Here is a 13326-nt window from a genome sequence, read left to right as displayed (position 1 = left end):
TCAGAAATTAATTCAAGGGCAGCATACCCAAATAAGGTAAAAAAGTAAGAGCAAGAGAGCCTTAATAAGGGATGGTCTATCGGCGGGCACCTGGGTGGCTCAGTCAGTTAAGTGTCTGACTTCAGCTCAGGTCATGATCCCATGGTTTGTGGGTTCAAGTCCGTGACGGGCTCTGTGCTGACTGCTGAGAGCCTGGAGCCTGCTTCAGATTCTGTGTCTCCCTCCCTTCTCTCTCTCTCTCTTTCTCTCTGTCTCTCTCTACCCTTTCCCCACTTGCTCTCTGTCTCTGTCTCTGTCTCTCTCTCTCTCAAAAAAAATAAATAAACATTTAGAAGAAAATTAAAAAAAAATAATAAGGGATGGTCCATTAATAGATCCTGAGAGATACAGGAGGCCCAGCAAACTAGTATCCCCCAGGTCTGCCCTGCACCTACTTTCGGTACAAGGAAACAGCCTACCTCTGCCCCCCACAATGCTCTCCACATCCTCAAGCTCTGTTCCATACTCTTCCATGGTGCCTCTCACATAGGTCCTTGGAACTCATATACCGTAGAGTTACTAAAAGGGCATCTTGTACTTTCTACAACTGGCCAGCCTTGGAGGCTGCAGGGCTCAAGTTCCATGGGGAAGATTTCCTGCCACTTATTTGTAAGAATGGCTTCAAGGAAAGCCAGTGAAAATACTGCCCCTCAGTGGCTACCCATTTTTTAAAACAGCATAGCCCTAATGAGTAACAACCAAAAATACTTTTATTTATTTAATGCAGTGAATATCAAAGGATTCTCACCAATTAGGCATGGGAAGTTTGCAGCCAGATGTGGTCTTTTTAAAAATTTATTTATTTGAGAGAGAGAAGTAAGTGAGTGTGGGAGAGGGGCAGAAGGAGAGTGAGAGACTCTCAAGCAGGCTCCACGTTCAGCATGGAGCCTGAGGTGGGGCTCAATCTCATGATCCTGGGATCATGATCTGAGCTGAAATCAAGAGTTGGATGCTCAACCGACTGAGCCACCCAGGTGCCCTTGGATGTTGTCTTAATTTAGTTTTTAGGAAAGAAACACATGCCGTATTGTTAAGGATGCCTTTCCAGCCTGTAGATGGCCTGGGTACCGCTCTGTGGGTTGTAATGCTCCCATGAAAAAGAGAAGACAGCAAGTTTCAACTTTCTCATTCTCTCAAATTCAGCTGCATAGGGAAAAACAATGCTCAATGGCACCTTTTAGATCAGTTAAAAGAGTTTAAAGTCAACTTGTTCTTCTACAGCTTTGGTTACACTTGGGAAAATTAAAAACTACAAGGACCAAACATCTTAAATTCTACCTTGATTAAAATTACAGTTAAAGCCAGAAGCCAGAAGCTTCAAAAACTGAAACACTGAAAGAATGAGAAGCTTTGAGATGTTGACTGGTCTGGCAATTAATACCATGTTATAAGTTATCATGAGGAAAGGAGAGAATACTGAAGAATATTGTGCTATAGGTTAAATGTCTGTGTCCCTCCAAAATTGCTGTGTTGAAATCTACTCCCTCTTGAGATGGTATTAGGAGGTGGGGCCTTTGGAAAAGAATACTTAACCTTAATGAATGGGAATATGCCCTTGTAAAAGAGGCCCCAGGAAGATCCCTTGCGCCCTCCTTCATATGAAGACACAGTGAAAAGTTTGCCATCTATGATTTACCAAATCTATGCCATCTATGATTTACCAAATCTATGGTTTACCAAATTTACTAAGTTTACCAAATCTGCTAGCACCTGGATCTTCAACTTCTCAGCCTTCAAAAACTGTAGGAAATAGATTTCTATTATTTACAAGCTTTCTATCCTATGATACTCTGCTATAGCAGCCTGAACAAACGAAGACAGTTTGCCACCAAATTTAGAATCATCAATAATTTTAGCATTTTAAATTGTTTTTGTTACATTCTAGATCTTGTCATTATGAAATTGATGATCTAGCTACTGTGCTCAAGAGAAGGCCTCCTGTGTCATCCTAACTTTTTAAAAATTACAAGAGTTTGAGAGGAAATTGAACCTTGTAATCAGTTATTTCATTTATTTGTTTTAAGAATTTGTATTCCAGTATGCCAGAGTGGCTCAGTCAGGTAAGTGTTTGACTCCCGGTTTCAGCTCAAGTCATGATCTCACAGTTTGTGAGTTTGAGTCCTACGTAGTCAACACAGAGCCTGCTTGGGATTCTCTCTCCTCTCTCTGCCCTTCCCCCGTTCGTGTGCGCTCTCTCTCTCTCTCTCTCTCTCACACACACACACACACACAAAATAAACTTAAAAAAACCTTATATTCCTCATTTTCATCTTGTTTTAAGAAATGCAATTGGCTGGGGTGGGGGCGGGGGGGGGGGGCGCCTGGGTGGCTCAGTTGGTTAAGTATCTGATTTCAGCTGAGGTCATGATCTCACAGCTCTGGAGTTAGAGCCCCATGTCGGGTTCTGTGCTGACAGCTTGGAGCCTGGAACCTGCTTCAGATTCTGTTTCCCTCTCTCTCTGCCCCTAACCCACTCACATTCTGTCTCCATCTCTCTCAAAAATAAATAAAACATAAAAAAAAAATTTTTTTTAAAGAAATGCAATTGGCGGGTCGCCTGGATGGCTCCGTTGGTTAAGTGTCTGACTTCAGCTCAGGTCATAATCTGGTGGTTAGTGAGTTCGATCCCCACACTGGGCTCTGTGCTGACAGCTTGGAGCCTGGAGCCTGCTTCAGATTCTGTGTCTCCCTCTCTCTCTGTCCCTCCCCCACTTGTGCTCTGTTTCAAAAATAAATAAACATTTAAAAAAATTAAAAAATAAGAGAAATACAACTGGGACTTAATCTATTTGTTGCAACATTACTGAAATCCCCCAGTCAGAATAAAAAGACTGATCAGACTGTTCTTATTCCTGTTTTTTTTTTTCTTCTTCTTACCATGGGTTGTGTCGTGTATTTTCTGTACCTGTGGAATATTCTGTACCCGAACAGACAGCCTCTAACTTGCAGTCCTCTGGCACCTGCACTGATTGTCATTACTCCCATGACACTCCCCTGCTCACAAACCTTCACTGAATCCCCAGACTCTCTGCCTGATAGCTCAGACCCCCCACCCCTACATCAGCTGGGCATTCTGGTGTGCTCTCCCACCAGTCCCCTTGCTAATCCTATGGTCCAGCCACATGGCACCAAACGCACTCAGGACTGTCCCTCTCTTAGGCTTGTACTGTTCCTTCTTCCTGATGGGCCCTTCCATGCTTCTCTATCTGTCAAAGTCAAATACCTTCTTCACTGTCCAATGCAAATGTTACTGCCTCTAGGGAGACTGTCTGATCTTGCAATGAGAAGGAATCTATCCCTTCTCTGTTCTCCTGCTGTATTTCACTGACCTTTTCTTACAAGATGCATCCCTTCCTGCCTCGTGTCAGAGTTATTTGTGTATGGCCCGTTTCTTCCTATGCACTGTGGTGCTGGATTATGTTCATCCTTGCATCTCCCAAAGGGCCTTGCAGTCATCAGACCCTCAATGAGCGCACTGAACAGCTGTATCTGCTGGTGGTCCAAAGCCCTGGTTCCCATGAAAAGCTTAGCCACCCCCAGTGTATAGCATTGTTGATAGTGGTAGACCTCTCGAACCCTTCTTCTGTGACCCAAGAGACAAATCAGGTCAGGAGGACAGACCCCTCCCACCTCCATTGGAGAAGGAAAACATCTGTAACTCTCTGGGTTATTCCTCCAGAGATTTTTCAGATTTATCGCAATGTTTTGCAAACGAAGTGCCTGCTGGTGTGCTGAGTCTTAGTACGTCCACGATTGTCTTCAGGTTCGCCCTACTCATGAAAAGTGGTGGGCAGTTCAGCCTGTAGGCACCTGTACTTCTAGAAGTCATTTCCAGTGGTCCTTTAGAGATGTGTTAGGCTAAACAAAGACCCACTAAGAGTTAAACCTCTGTGACTACAACTACTGAGAAAATAATAATAACCACTAATATTTATGGAGCCACAGCCTGTGCTAAAAGCTTCATGTCATGTAACAAGGCCTAGAGGTGGCAACCCAACCCTTCTGTCTGTTTGTGGCAGTGCCTTTGGTGGCTTTAGTTGCTAGTTCTCACTTACCAGGAAGGTGTCAGTCTCTCTGGGGTACGAAGAGTTTACTACATTAGAACAACCCTCAGTGCAGTCCTGGGCAAGCCATGGCTTCACTGATGGGAAATTAAAAGTGACTCCTGGAAAAGGGGGGTATAAATTGAATCTGATACATAAAATAGTCATATTTTCTACCTGTTGATAGTGGTAGACCTCTCAAAATGTCAGCATTTCTTCAAGAACCACTCACTATGTCTGCAGTTTGCCAGCTAGTTTCTGTGGCCTTGGTCATTATCAGAAACCTTAAGCACTGACATTTCTTGCTATTAGCTTTTAGATGTACTATACCTATCCTTTAGTGAGTGCCATATTCAGGTAAATTGCAACTCAAAGTAAAATGTAATTTCCATTTTTATAAGGTCATGAGCAATTCTGCACTCAGGCCTAAAAGTACATCCCCACTCGGACAAGATGCACTTAGCCAAGGCTACAAAAGGAGGGTATTTGAGACATATGATACCTGGAGTTTGATAGTTTTGGGGGGAAGTTCAAAACATTCAACATAAAAATGTGATCCAAGGCTTTCCTGTTGCTCTCTCTCTGGCAGATTTATGATAATGGGGCTATAATGCTTTCACAAGACAGCCAGAGTAAATGGCTCCTTAGCTGAGAAAGCAGGGGGAAATGGTTCTTTTATCTTCATTGTCCATAAAGGATCCAGGTAAGAAGGTTTTTTCCCTACACACACAATAGCGAATATTCCAGGAGGAAAATAATCCCCATTAAAGCTGTTTCCTGGGCCTAAAAGCTTTTAGGAAAGGTGATGTCAGCTTTATAATAGTCTTTCTCCCTCTGCAGTATACTTTACTTGCGTTCGCCAGTATCTGGTTCTCTTCTTCTGGGCACACAGATTACCCTTCTCGGCCTTGGCAGTCAGGGGGTGTGGCTAGTTCTGGCCAATGAGCTGGGAGAGGAAGGGATGTGTGCCACTTCCTGGCTGAAGAACAGAAGGGCAGGCTTGAGATCTCCACAGGTGCTCTCCCCGTTACAGTAACCCAGAAGGCTGCGTGTTGGAGACAGTGCAGACCTAAGAGGAGAAGCTTCTGTCCACCCACGTCAAACACGGAGCTTGAGTAAGAAATAAACTTGTGTTGTGTCATACTAAGATTTGAGGAGTTGTTCGTTACTGTCTCATAAACTCATCTGGTTATTACACGATCCCTCTCTTCACAAAAGCCATTGAAAGGTCAGTGACTCCAGAATTGAAGTTCTTAGGCTAATATGATCCCAGTTTGAAGTCTTCAGGGGGAAGAAACTTGCCCATTTTATTGTGATGTCACTGGCTCAGTGTAGTGAATGATCTCAACTCCTACCATCGAACATTGTTAAGTGAAGGTCCAACCGGGGATGGCAATTACATATACTCTCTCGGCTAAATTGTGATCGATTCCTGATGGATGCCTAAAATCGTGTTTTGAAAACAATTCTGAGGCTAAGTCTTGGCTATGCAGGTAGATAGCACCGCCGATTCGTGATGTCTGTTGTGGGCATGGCACAAGGAGTAGAGCCGCGGGTTGTGGTATCTGCCATCTTTGTGTGTCTCTACTTTCAGAGAGGCACACATGCTTTGCATGTGCCAGCGATAATGAGATCCTTCCCTGAAACACCTCCACGGAGAAAAAGATAGAATTAAGCAGTAGACTCAGCACTAGTGCATTATGAGCTCGCAGACTTGATCAGGTACCTTTGTTGCTGTTCTTGTTCTTGTTGTTTTTTATTTAGATTCAAGTTGGTTAACATACAGTGTAGTATTGGTTTCAGGAGTAGAATTTAGTTTTTCAACACTCACATATAACATCCTGTGCCTTCCTTAATGTCCATCATCCATTTAGCCCATGCCCCCACCCACATCCCCTCCAGCAGCCCTCAGTTTGTTCTCTGTATTTAAGAGTCTCTTATGGTTTGCCTCCCTCTCTGTTTTTATCTATTTTATTTTTCCTTTCCTTCCCCTATGTTCATCTGTTTTGTTTCTTAAATCCCACATATGAGTGAAATCACATGATATTTGTCTTTCTCTGACTGACTTATTTCACTTAGCATAATACACTCTAGTTCCATCCATGTTGTTGCAAATGGCAAGATGTCATTCTTTTTGATCACCACGTAGTATTCCAATACATATATACACCACATCTTCTTTATTCATTCATCAGTTGATGGACATGTGGGCTCTTTCCCTAATTTGGCTATTGTTGATAGGCTGCTATAAACATTGGAGTGAATGTGCCCTTTCAAATCAGCATTTTTGTATCCTTTGGATAAGATCAGGTATCTTACCCAGAGTGACAGAGTCATATTCCAAAAGGATGTTGCCTGATACCTACTTGAGGAAATAACTGTTCTCTGTGACCAATTATCCAGAGAGCCTGCTATATAAAGCAGTCAGAATTCAGACATGTCAGTCCTTCCAACCCAACACCAAGATTCTCTACTTAGTCTCCTTTCTAAAATCATCTCACTGTTTGAGAGACATACTCAAAGTGAGGCTGGAGTGGAATATTGGCAAGTGCAAATAAAACGTGAATGCTTAGGGCCTGGATGTCCCATGGGAGGATGGGTTTCTTTTTCTTCTGCCTCCTACTGTTCACTTAGACTCCCAGCTCTCAGCAGGACCTCTACCAGCACCCCAGGGATGGAGTAAGAGTCACTGAGTACCACTGTGAATCCAGAAGTTCCATAGGCATTAGCTCATTTAATCTTTACAATAATGCTAGGAGACAGATACTATTTTATTTGTACAAATGAGGAACCTCAAGCAAAAAGAGGTTAAGAATTCAGCACAAAGTCTCAGTAGGTAAATCTGGAACTGTTTGACTCTAAAGCCCATGCATAGCCCAGTATGTGCTAGAAGAAAGCAAATCTGATTGCTAGTATCTTTGGTTCAATAGAAGGAAGAGATTAAAAATTACAGATATGAGATCATTTAATGTAGTGGTTAGTAACAGGAGCTTCAGAGTCAAAGAGGCTTTAGTTTGAGGCCAGGGCCAAGAGTTGTTTTTACCTGTAGGACCTCAGACAAATGATCCATTTCTCTCATCTGTACAGTTGGAACACTTACAGGATTTACTTCATCTTCCTGTGAGGACTTAGTGAAATTATACATATAAAGTGATTAGTAGACCCCAGCATATGGTAAACATTAAAAAAAAAAAAAAGCTCATTATTTTCAATGATTTATCATTCTTTCCTCCATGCCTAATTATCACACAGGCAAGCTTAAATTGGTTGTTTTATATTAAAGTTGACTGGGTGGAAAAAATAATGTCTCCTTTAGAGAAGATTTCTGCCAAATAAACGTCAACATTACTAAGATCTAAAAGCCTTTTTAACTGATCAATTTAGGGATTTTTGCCCCATGTCTGCTTCTTTCAGTTTTCTATTATGATATACTGCAACCAAATGCCAGATCTTATACTACCTCAGACTCAAAAAAGCATTTCAAATGTGGCCCTGAGGGCTGGTCCATTATTTTATTAAAGCAAAAGTAGGTTAGACTTTCTCCTTAACCTCATTAAAAGCATAGAGTTACAATGACCCTTGTTCTTCGATTGAGATTATTCAGAACCACCATCAAAAGAAAAACCATGTAGCAATAGGACTGAACTGCCAACTGAAAGATTGGAAATGCAAGTCTCAGCTACCCAGGGTCACCACGACATATTAAGGAAATGTATCAGCCAGGACTCCAAAGAAAGAAAAACAACAGGCGCGTGCATGTGTGTGTGTGTGTGTGTGTGTGTGTGTGTGTGTGTGTGGCTAACTACTGAGAGAGAGAGATGTATTCTGTCTGTCTGCCGATCCAACTACTCAGAGAGAGACCGATTTATTTTAAGGAATTGGTTCATGTGACTGTGGTTCATGTGACTGTGACTTTAGCAAGTCTAAAATGTGAAGGGTAGGCTGACAGGCTGGAGCCCCAGGGAAGTTACAGTTTGAGTCAGAAGGCAGCCTTCTGCCAGGATTTCTTTCTGCTTGAGGGAGGTCATTCTCTTTCAAGGAAGGCCTTCCAATGATTGGATGAAGCCACTAATTTTATGGAGGATGATCTGCTTTGCTCAGAGTTTATGGACTTAAATGTTAACTCATTTAAAAAAATGGGATAAAATGTTATCTCATTAAACACACACACACAAACACACACAACTTAGAATAACATTTGACCAAATATCTAGGTATCACGGCCTTGACACATAAAATTAATCATTACATGAAGTCACGTTTTATTTGGGGTTAGGGTGTTCTCAACCATAAAGATCACCTGCATCCTATATTAAACAAACACATCCCAATAGTCCTTCGAAAAGGAAGGACTCTGAAGAAAAGGAAGATAATAGCGTTGTTATTCCCTGACCACTCTATGAGATGTTCCCTAATCTGAATTAATCCTCAGCTTTTCTTACTACTGTTGCAACCTGCACTATATCTTCAAATTCCTTGGACCAATATAATAGAAGCAAAGGCATGTACAGATTTTTATAAGGACATGGAAGAAAGCAAAGATCCAGGTCTTTTTATTTAATTTTTTTAAGTAGGCTTCATGCCCAACACAGAGCCCAACATGGAGCCTGAACTCACGACCCTGAGATCAAGATCCAAGCTGAGATCAAGAATCAGACTCTTAACCAGCTGAGCCACCCTTGCACCCCAAAGGTCCATGTCTTTTTAATGGCTGTTAAAGAGATTTTCAACCATATGTCTCCATATGCTTCAATAAAATGGTATTTTCCTTTCATTTAAACACTGCTTAATTTTTTTCTACACCTTAATGTCTGAAAATAGCTAAGTGAAGGGCAGAACTGTTCTCTTTAGCCAGGCATTTGTTACAGCGCAAGTGCAGGCAGAAGAGTGAACAGACGCTGGAGAGTGTGTAATGAAATATAACAATGAGAATCCTGTCACCAGGCTATGAGGATGAAGTGAGCTACCAAATGTGAAATGTTCAGATTTGTGCTAAATTTCTTCGATTTATTCTCCCAGGTGGCTCTCCATCATTCCCCATGCTGCTCTGTGCTCTGTGCCCTAGAAAGCTGACCTCTGATGGAGACTGGCTGCTGGTTGTGCTACTGTGATCATCCAATGGAGATCTGGTGCGAGGTGGGAAGGAGAGAGGAAAATAGGGTCTTGGTATTTAATTTGAGGCTCCCTCCCTGAGAGGTCACATGGGCTAGTTGTGTCCCTCAACTCAAAGTCACAGCTCCTTTTGGCCACAGGACTCCTGGGTCCCCTTCAGATCTAGGGTGGAAACTACTCCTCAGTGTTACTAGCCTGGAGGTCCTGTAATATCCTGTAGGGTTATCCTCCCATCTGGCCACAACCTGTGGATAGTCCCTTCATCAAAAGCACATCTAATTACCTAATTTGAGTGTGCTATTTCTGCTGGCTGGGACTAACTAAAAAGGGATTCAACATGTTATTTTTCCTTTTGTTTGAAGAGTTGGGACAACAAAAATCCTCTAGAACATTTCTGAGTTTTTTGCAACCTATAACTGAGAAAATACCTTCTGATGTTACTCAGTGTTCTTTAACCACCGTGTCATAATTTCCTCCATAAATCCAAAGCCCAACTCAAATGTTCTTTATCCTGCCATGAGAATTACATAATCCTTAGGGTTTCTCTTTTTATCCTAGTTTCAAGGAAGCTCAGTGTTGAACTCAGTGTTTATTGTCAATAATTAATTCATTTAAGTACCCAGTAATAACTATTTCTATGCTCCATGATACGCTTTTAAAACTGGTTTTCAGGGGCGCCTGGGTGGCGCAGTCGGTTAAGCGTCTGACTTCAGCCAGGTCACGATCTCACGGTCCGTGAGTTCGAGCCCCGCGTCGGGCTCTGGGCTGATGGCTCAGAGCCTGGAGCCTGTTTCCGATTCTGTGTCTCCCTCTCTCTCTCTGCCCCTCCCCTGTTCATGCTCTGTCTCTCTCTGTCCCAAAAATAAATAAACGTTGAAAAAAAAATTTAAAAAAAAATAAAATAAAAAAAAATAAAACTGGTTTTCATCTGATTTTGCTATTTTCTTTCTTTCTTTCTTTCTTTCTCTCTCTCTCTCTCTCTCTCTCTTTCTTTCTTTCTTTCTTCACTGTCTTTGGTCTCGCAAGACATCTAAATTCTTTTGGGAGTAAGGAGAAAATACATCCTAATTAGTAAATATTTCAAAATAAAAATCAGGCCTGGAAGCAGCTTTAATGCTTTAAGAAAGGACCATGAAACCTAGGTTCACGAGGGTCCACTTGAAAACCACAGAGGCAAGAGGCAAAGTGCCAGGAGGAAGATGGGTCTCACTCAAAGGCAGCTGAGTTCAGGCAGCAAATCCATAACTAGCCTCTTTTTTTCCACCACTGGAAGCAACCCCAGCCCCAGATATCACATCCATCTATTTAGTTCCCCATGGGGCTTAGTGACATTTAGGAATGGCCCAAACTTACTCTTGGTGTGGAGCTCCCGTCTTGGTCAGCAAAGTCAGCACAAAAAACATGAAAATCACGAAGACAGCAAGACCAACCCAAAATCCAATCACAATGGAATCTGTAAACAGTTAATACTGGGATTAGTATTTCACAGCAGCTTAAAACTTGACCATTTGAGGAAACTGAGCTTTCTGGTACATGAAATAAGAGAAGAAGTCAACAATCTGATAAGATAATCTTGACCCATTAGTCAACTGGGGACAAATAAGATACAGAGAATGAGGGAGAGGGAAGAGTCCACATGCCCCTGGGTTTCTGTCTCAGATAACACTAAGAGACTTTGGCCTTACTGACTCTTGGTTTCCAGATCTTAGTGAAGGAATCCAGGCCAGAAGGTGAACCATCTAGGTCCTTATGATTCCACTAAAGTGTCCTGAGTTAGAAAATATTGCTTTTAGCAGAGACTGCAATATGAAATTTCAAATGAATTCTGATTCAAACCAACCCATTTTGTATTTTCACTTACATTCATGTTGGAATAATTCAAGTCCTTATTACTTCTTGAGGAGAACATACGAATTGCCTCCCAGTTGCTCTCCCTGTCTTCTACCTTTCCTTCTGCCTCATCTCTGTAAGAAGCTACTTTACGGCAGCTCTGATAATATTTCCCTTTTATAAAAAACTCTTCGGCAAAAATGGATCTGACCTTTTCCAAATTAAAAGAGATTCCATGTATACAGCACTTTATATGGTATCTGACATCTGAGAAAAAGGTACCCCATATTTGTCAGCTATTACTGTTAAAATTATCATCAATTTTTTCATTTACCCCTACTTTAAACCCCATGTTTCCAATTAGACTAGGGGACATTGTGTCCCTGTATTTACCTTAACTCTTAGCCATAACTTCTGAAGACACACACCTTTTCAGGAGCTCTTACCATCACCTGGCTGGAACAACTTTCCCCAACATAGAGCTAATGAAAGTGTATCCATCCTTTGAGGCCCATTCCTTACATCATCCCCTTCACAAAGTCTGGACTAACTTCCCTAACTGATGTGTTTTCTCCCTCCTTTGAACCCTGTGACATTTGTGCTTCTATACAGTGGGCCCTTGCTTGATCCTATCTTGGGTAATAGTCACAAGTATCTTTAGGACAAGGATGAGACTGGATTGTCTACACAAACTGACATACACATAATAGAGTCTCAAATCTGGGGGAAGCACCGGAGTTAAGTTATTTTTCATTTTCTGATCTATTCTAAGAAGTTTACCTACGTGAGATTATGGTAAGGATGCTTAGAAATATTTTTTTAAATAAATGATTGAGGGGGGCCTGGGTGGTGCAGTCGGTTAAGCGTCCGACTTCAGCCGGGTCACGATCTCGCGGTCCGTGAGTTCGAGCCCCGCGTCAGGCTCTGGGCTGATGGCTCAGAGCCTGGAGCCTGTTTCCGATTCTGTTTCTCCCTCTCTCTCTGCTCCTCCCCCGTTCATGCTCTGTCTCTCTCTGTCCCAAAAATAAATAAACGTGGGAAAAAAAATTTAAAAAAAAAATAAATAAATAAATGATTGAGGGGGGTGCCTGAGTGGCTCAGTGGGTTAAGCATCTGACTTCGGTGCAGGTCATGATCTCACAGTCTGTGAGTTTGAGCCCCACGTTGGGCTCTGTGCTGACAATCAGAGCCTGGAGCCTGCTTTGGATTCTGTGTCACCTTCTCTCTCTGCCCCTCCACTGCTCGCACTCTATCTGTCTGTCTCTCTCTCTCAAAAATAAACAAAAAAAATTTTAAATAAATGGTTGGCACTTATACATTAAATGTGTTTAAATGTAAACCATCATTCTAATTAAATTATGTGGGGGCGCCTGGGTGGCTCAGTCGGTTAAGCGTCCGACTTCGGCTCAGGTCATGATCTCACAGTTCGTGAGTTTGAGCCCCGCATCAGGCTCTGTACTGACAGCTTAGAGCCTGGAGCCTGCTTCAGATTCTGTGTGTTCCTTTTTCTCTGGCCCTTCCCTTCTCTCTCTCTCTCTCTCTCTCTCAAAAATAAACATTAAAAAAACTAATTAAATTATGTGTGTATAACCCTTTTTCTAAAGTGAAGAAATCAGATTAGCAATTTACTCCGAATAATTCATATTTCATTCCATGTATAGGATTGCTGAGAGGTTAACTTTTGTTCAACAATGTTTATTCAACACTCTGGATACAAAACTAATATAATCTTTCCTTGAATTAAGAGTGCCAAAGAAATAGAAATTGTAGACTTTGCCTTATAATGTAGTGGAAATGAAGTCTAAAAAAGACAAAAGGACAAGTACCAAAAAATACATGTATGCAAGTACAACCAAATGCAACAATAATATATCAATTGTGGGGGCACAGCCTATGAAGCACCACCGTACAGGTAATGACGGTTCAGCATGCTGTACCTCATCAATTGCCTGGATACCAAAGGCAAATTCTAAAAGGTCACACCAGAGTTATGTTGAAGTTCTCAGTTAAGAGTTTAACCTAGTCATGCTGATTCACATTGGAAGGTGTTCTCATTAGGACAGCTTTCACATTGGAAACAATGGCTGGATCCCCATCAGTAAGTACTTCACTTCTCTAGCCCAGGGTGGGCAGAGGTGGAGGAGGAGTGCCTTCAACCCAGCCTAGTTCCTTCTCTCTGCCCTTCTAGTGGCCCAGTGAGTTGATCAAAAAGCAGCAATAATGTGGGACATGAGAAGGTCATGGCCCTCCCTTGAAGTCCTGAGGGAGCAGACTAGGGAGGAGCAGGGCTGTGGCTGGAAAT

At 42.1% G+C, this 13326-nt stretch overlaps 1 protein-coding gene across 3 annotated transcripts in view; it reads right to left on the bottom strand.

Annotated features, from left to right (window-relative positions):
• Window positions 1–13326, bottom strand: part of MRAP2 (melanocortin 2 receptor accessory protein 2) — a 55141-nt gene that overhangs the window by 7878 nt on the left and 33937 nt on the right. For 2 of the 3 annotated variants that reach the window (XM_040474079.1, XM_040474078.1), the window contains one exon: window positions 10548–10647. The exons of the other annotated variant lie outside the window; for it this stretch is intronic. In XM_040474079.1, the coding sequence (XP_040330013.1) occupies window positions 10548–10647 (100 nt within the window). The remainder of the gene's footprint in view (window positions 1–10547; window positions 10648–13326) is intronic. 3 annotated transcript variants of the gene reach the window in all.

Source organism: Herpailurus yagouaroundi, unplaced genomic scaffold (genome assembly GCF_014898765.1).
Source record: "Herpailurus yagouaroundi ecotype Mexico unplaced genomic scaffold, PumYag 139, whole genome shotgun sequence".
NCBI lineage: Eukaryota > Metazoa > Chordata > Mammalia > Carnivora > Felidae > Herpailurus > Herpailurus yagouaroundi.
Note: the sequence above shows the minus strand (reverse complement) of the source record. Positions and strands in the feature narration are given on the sequence as shown.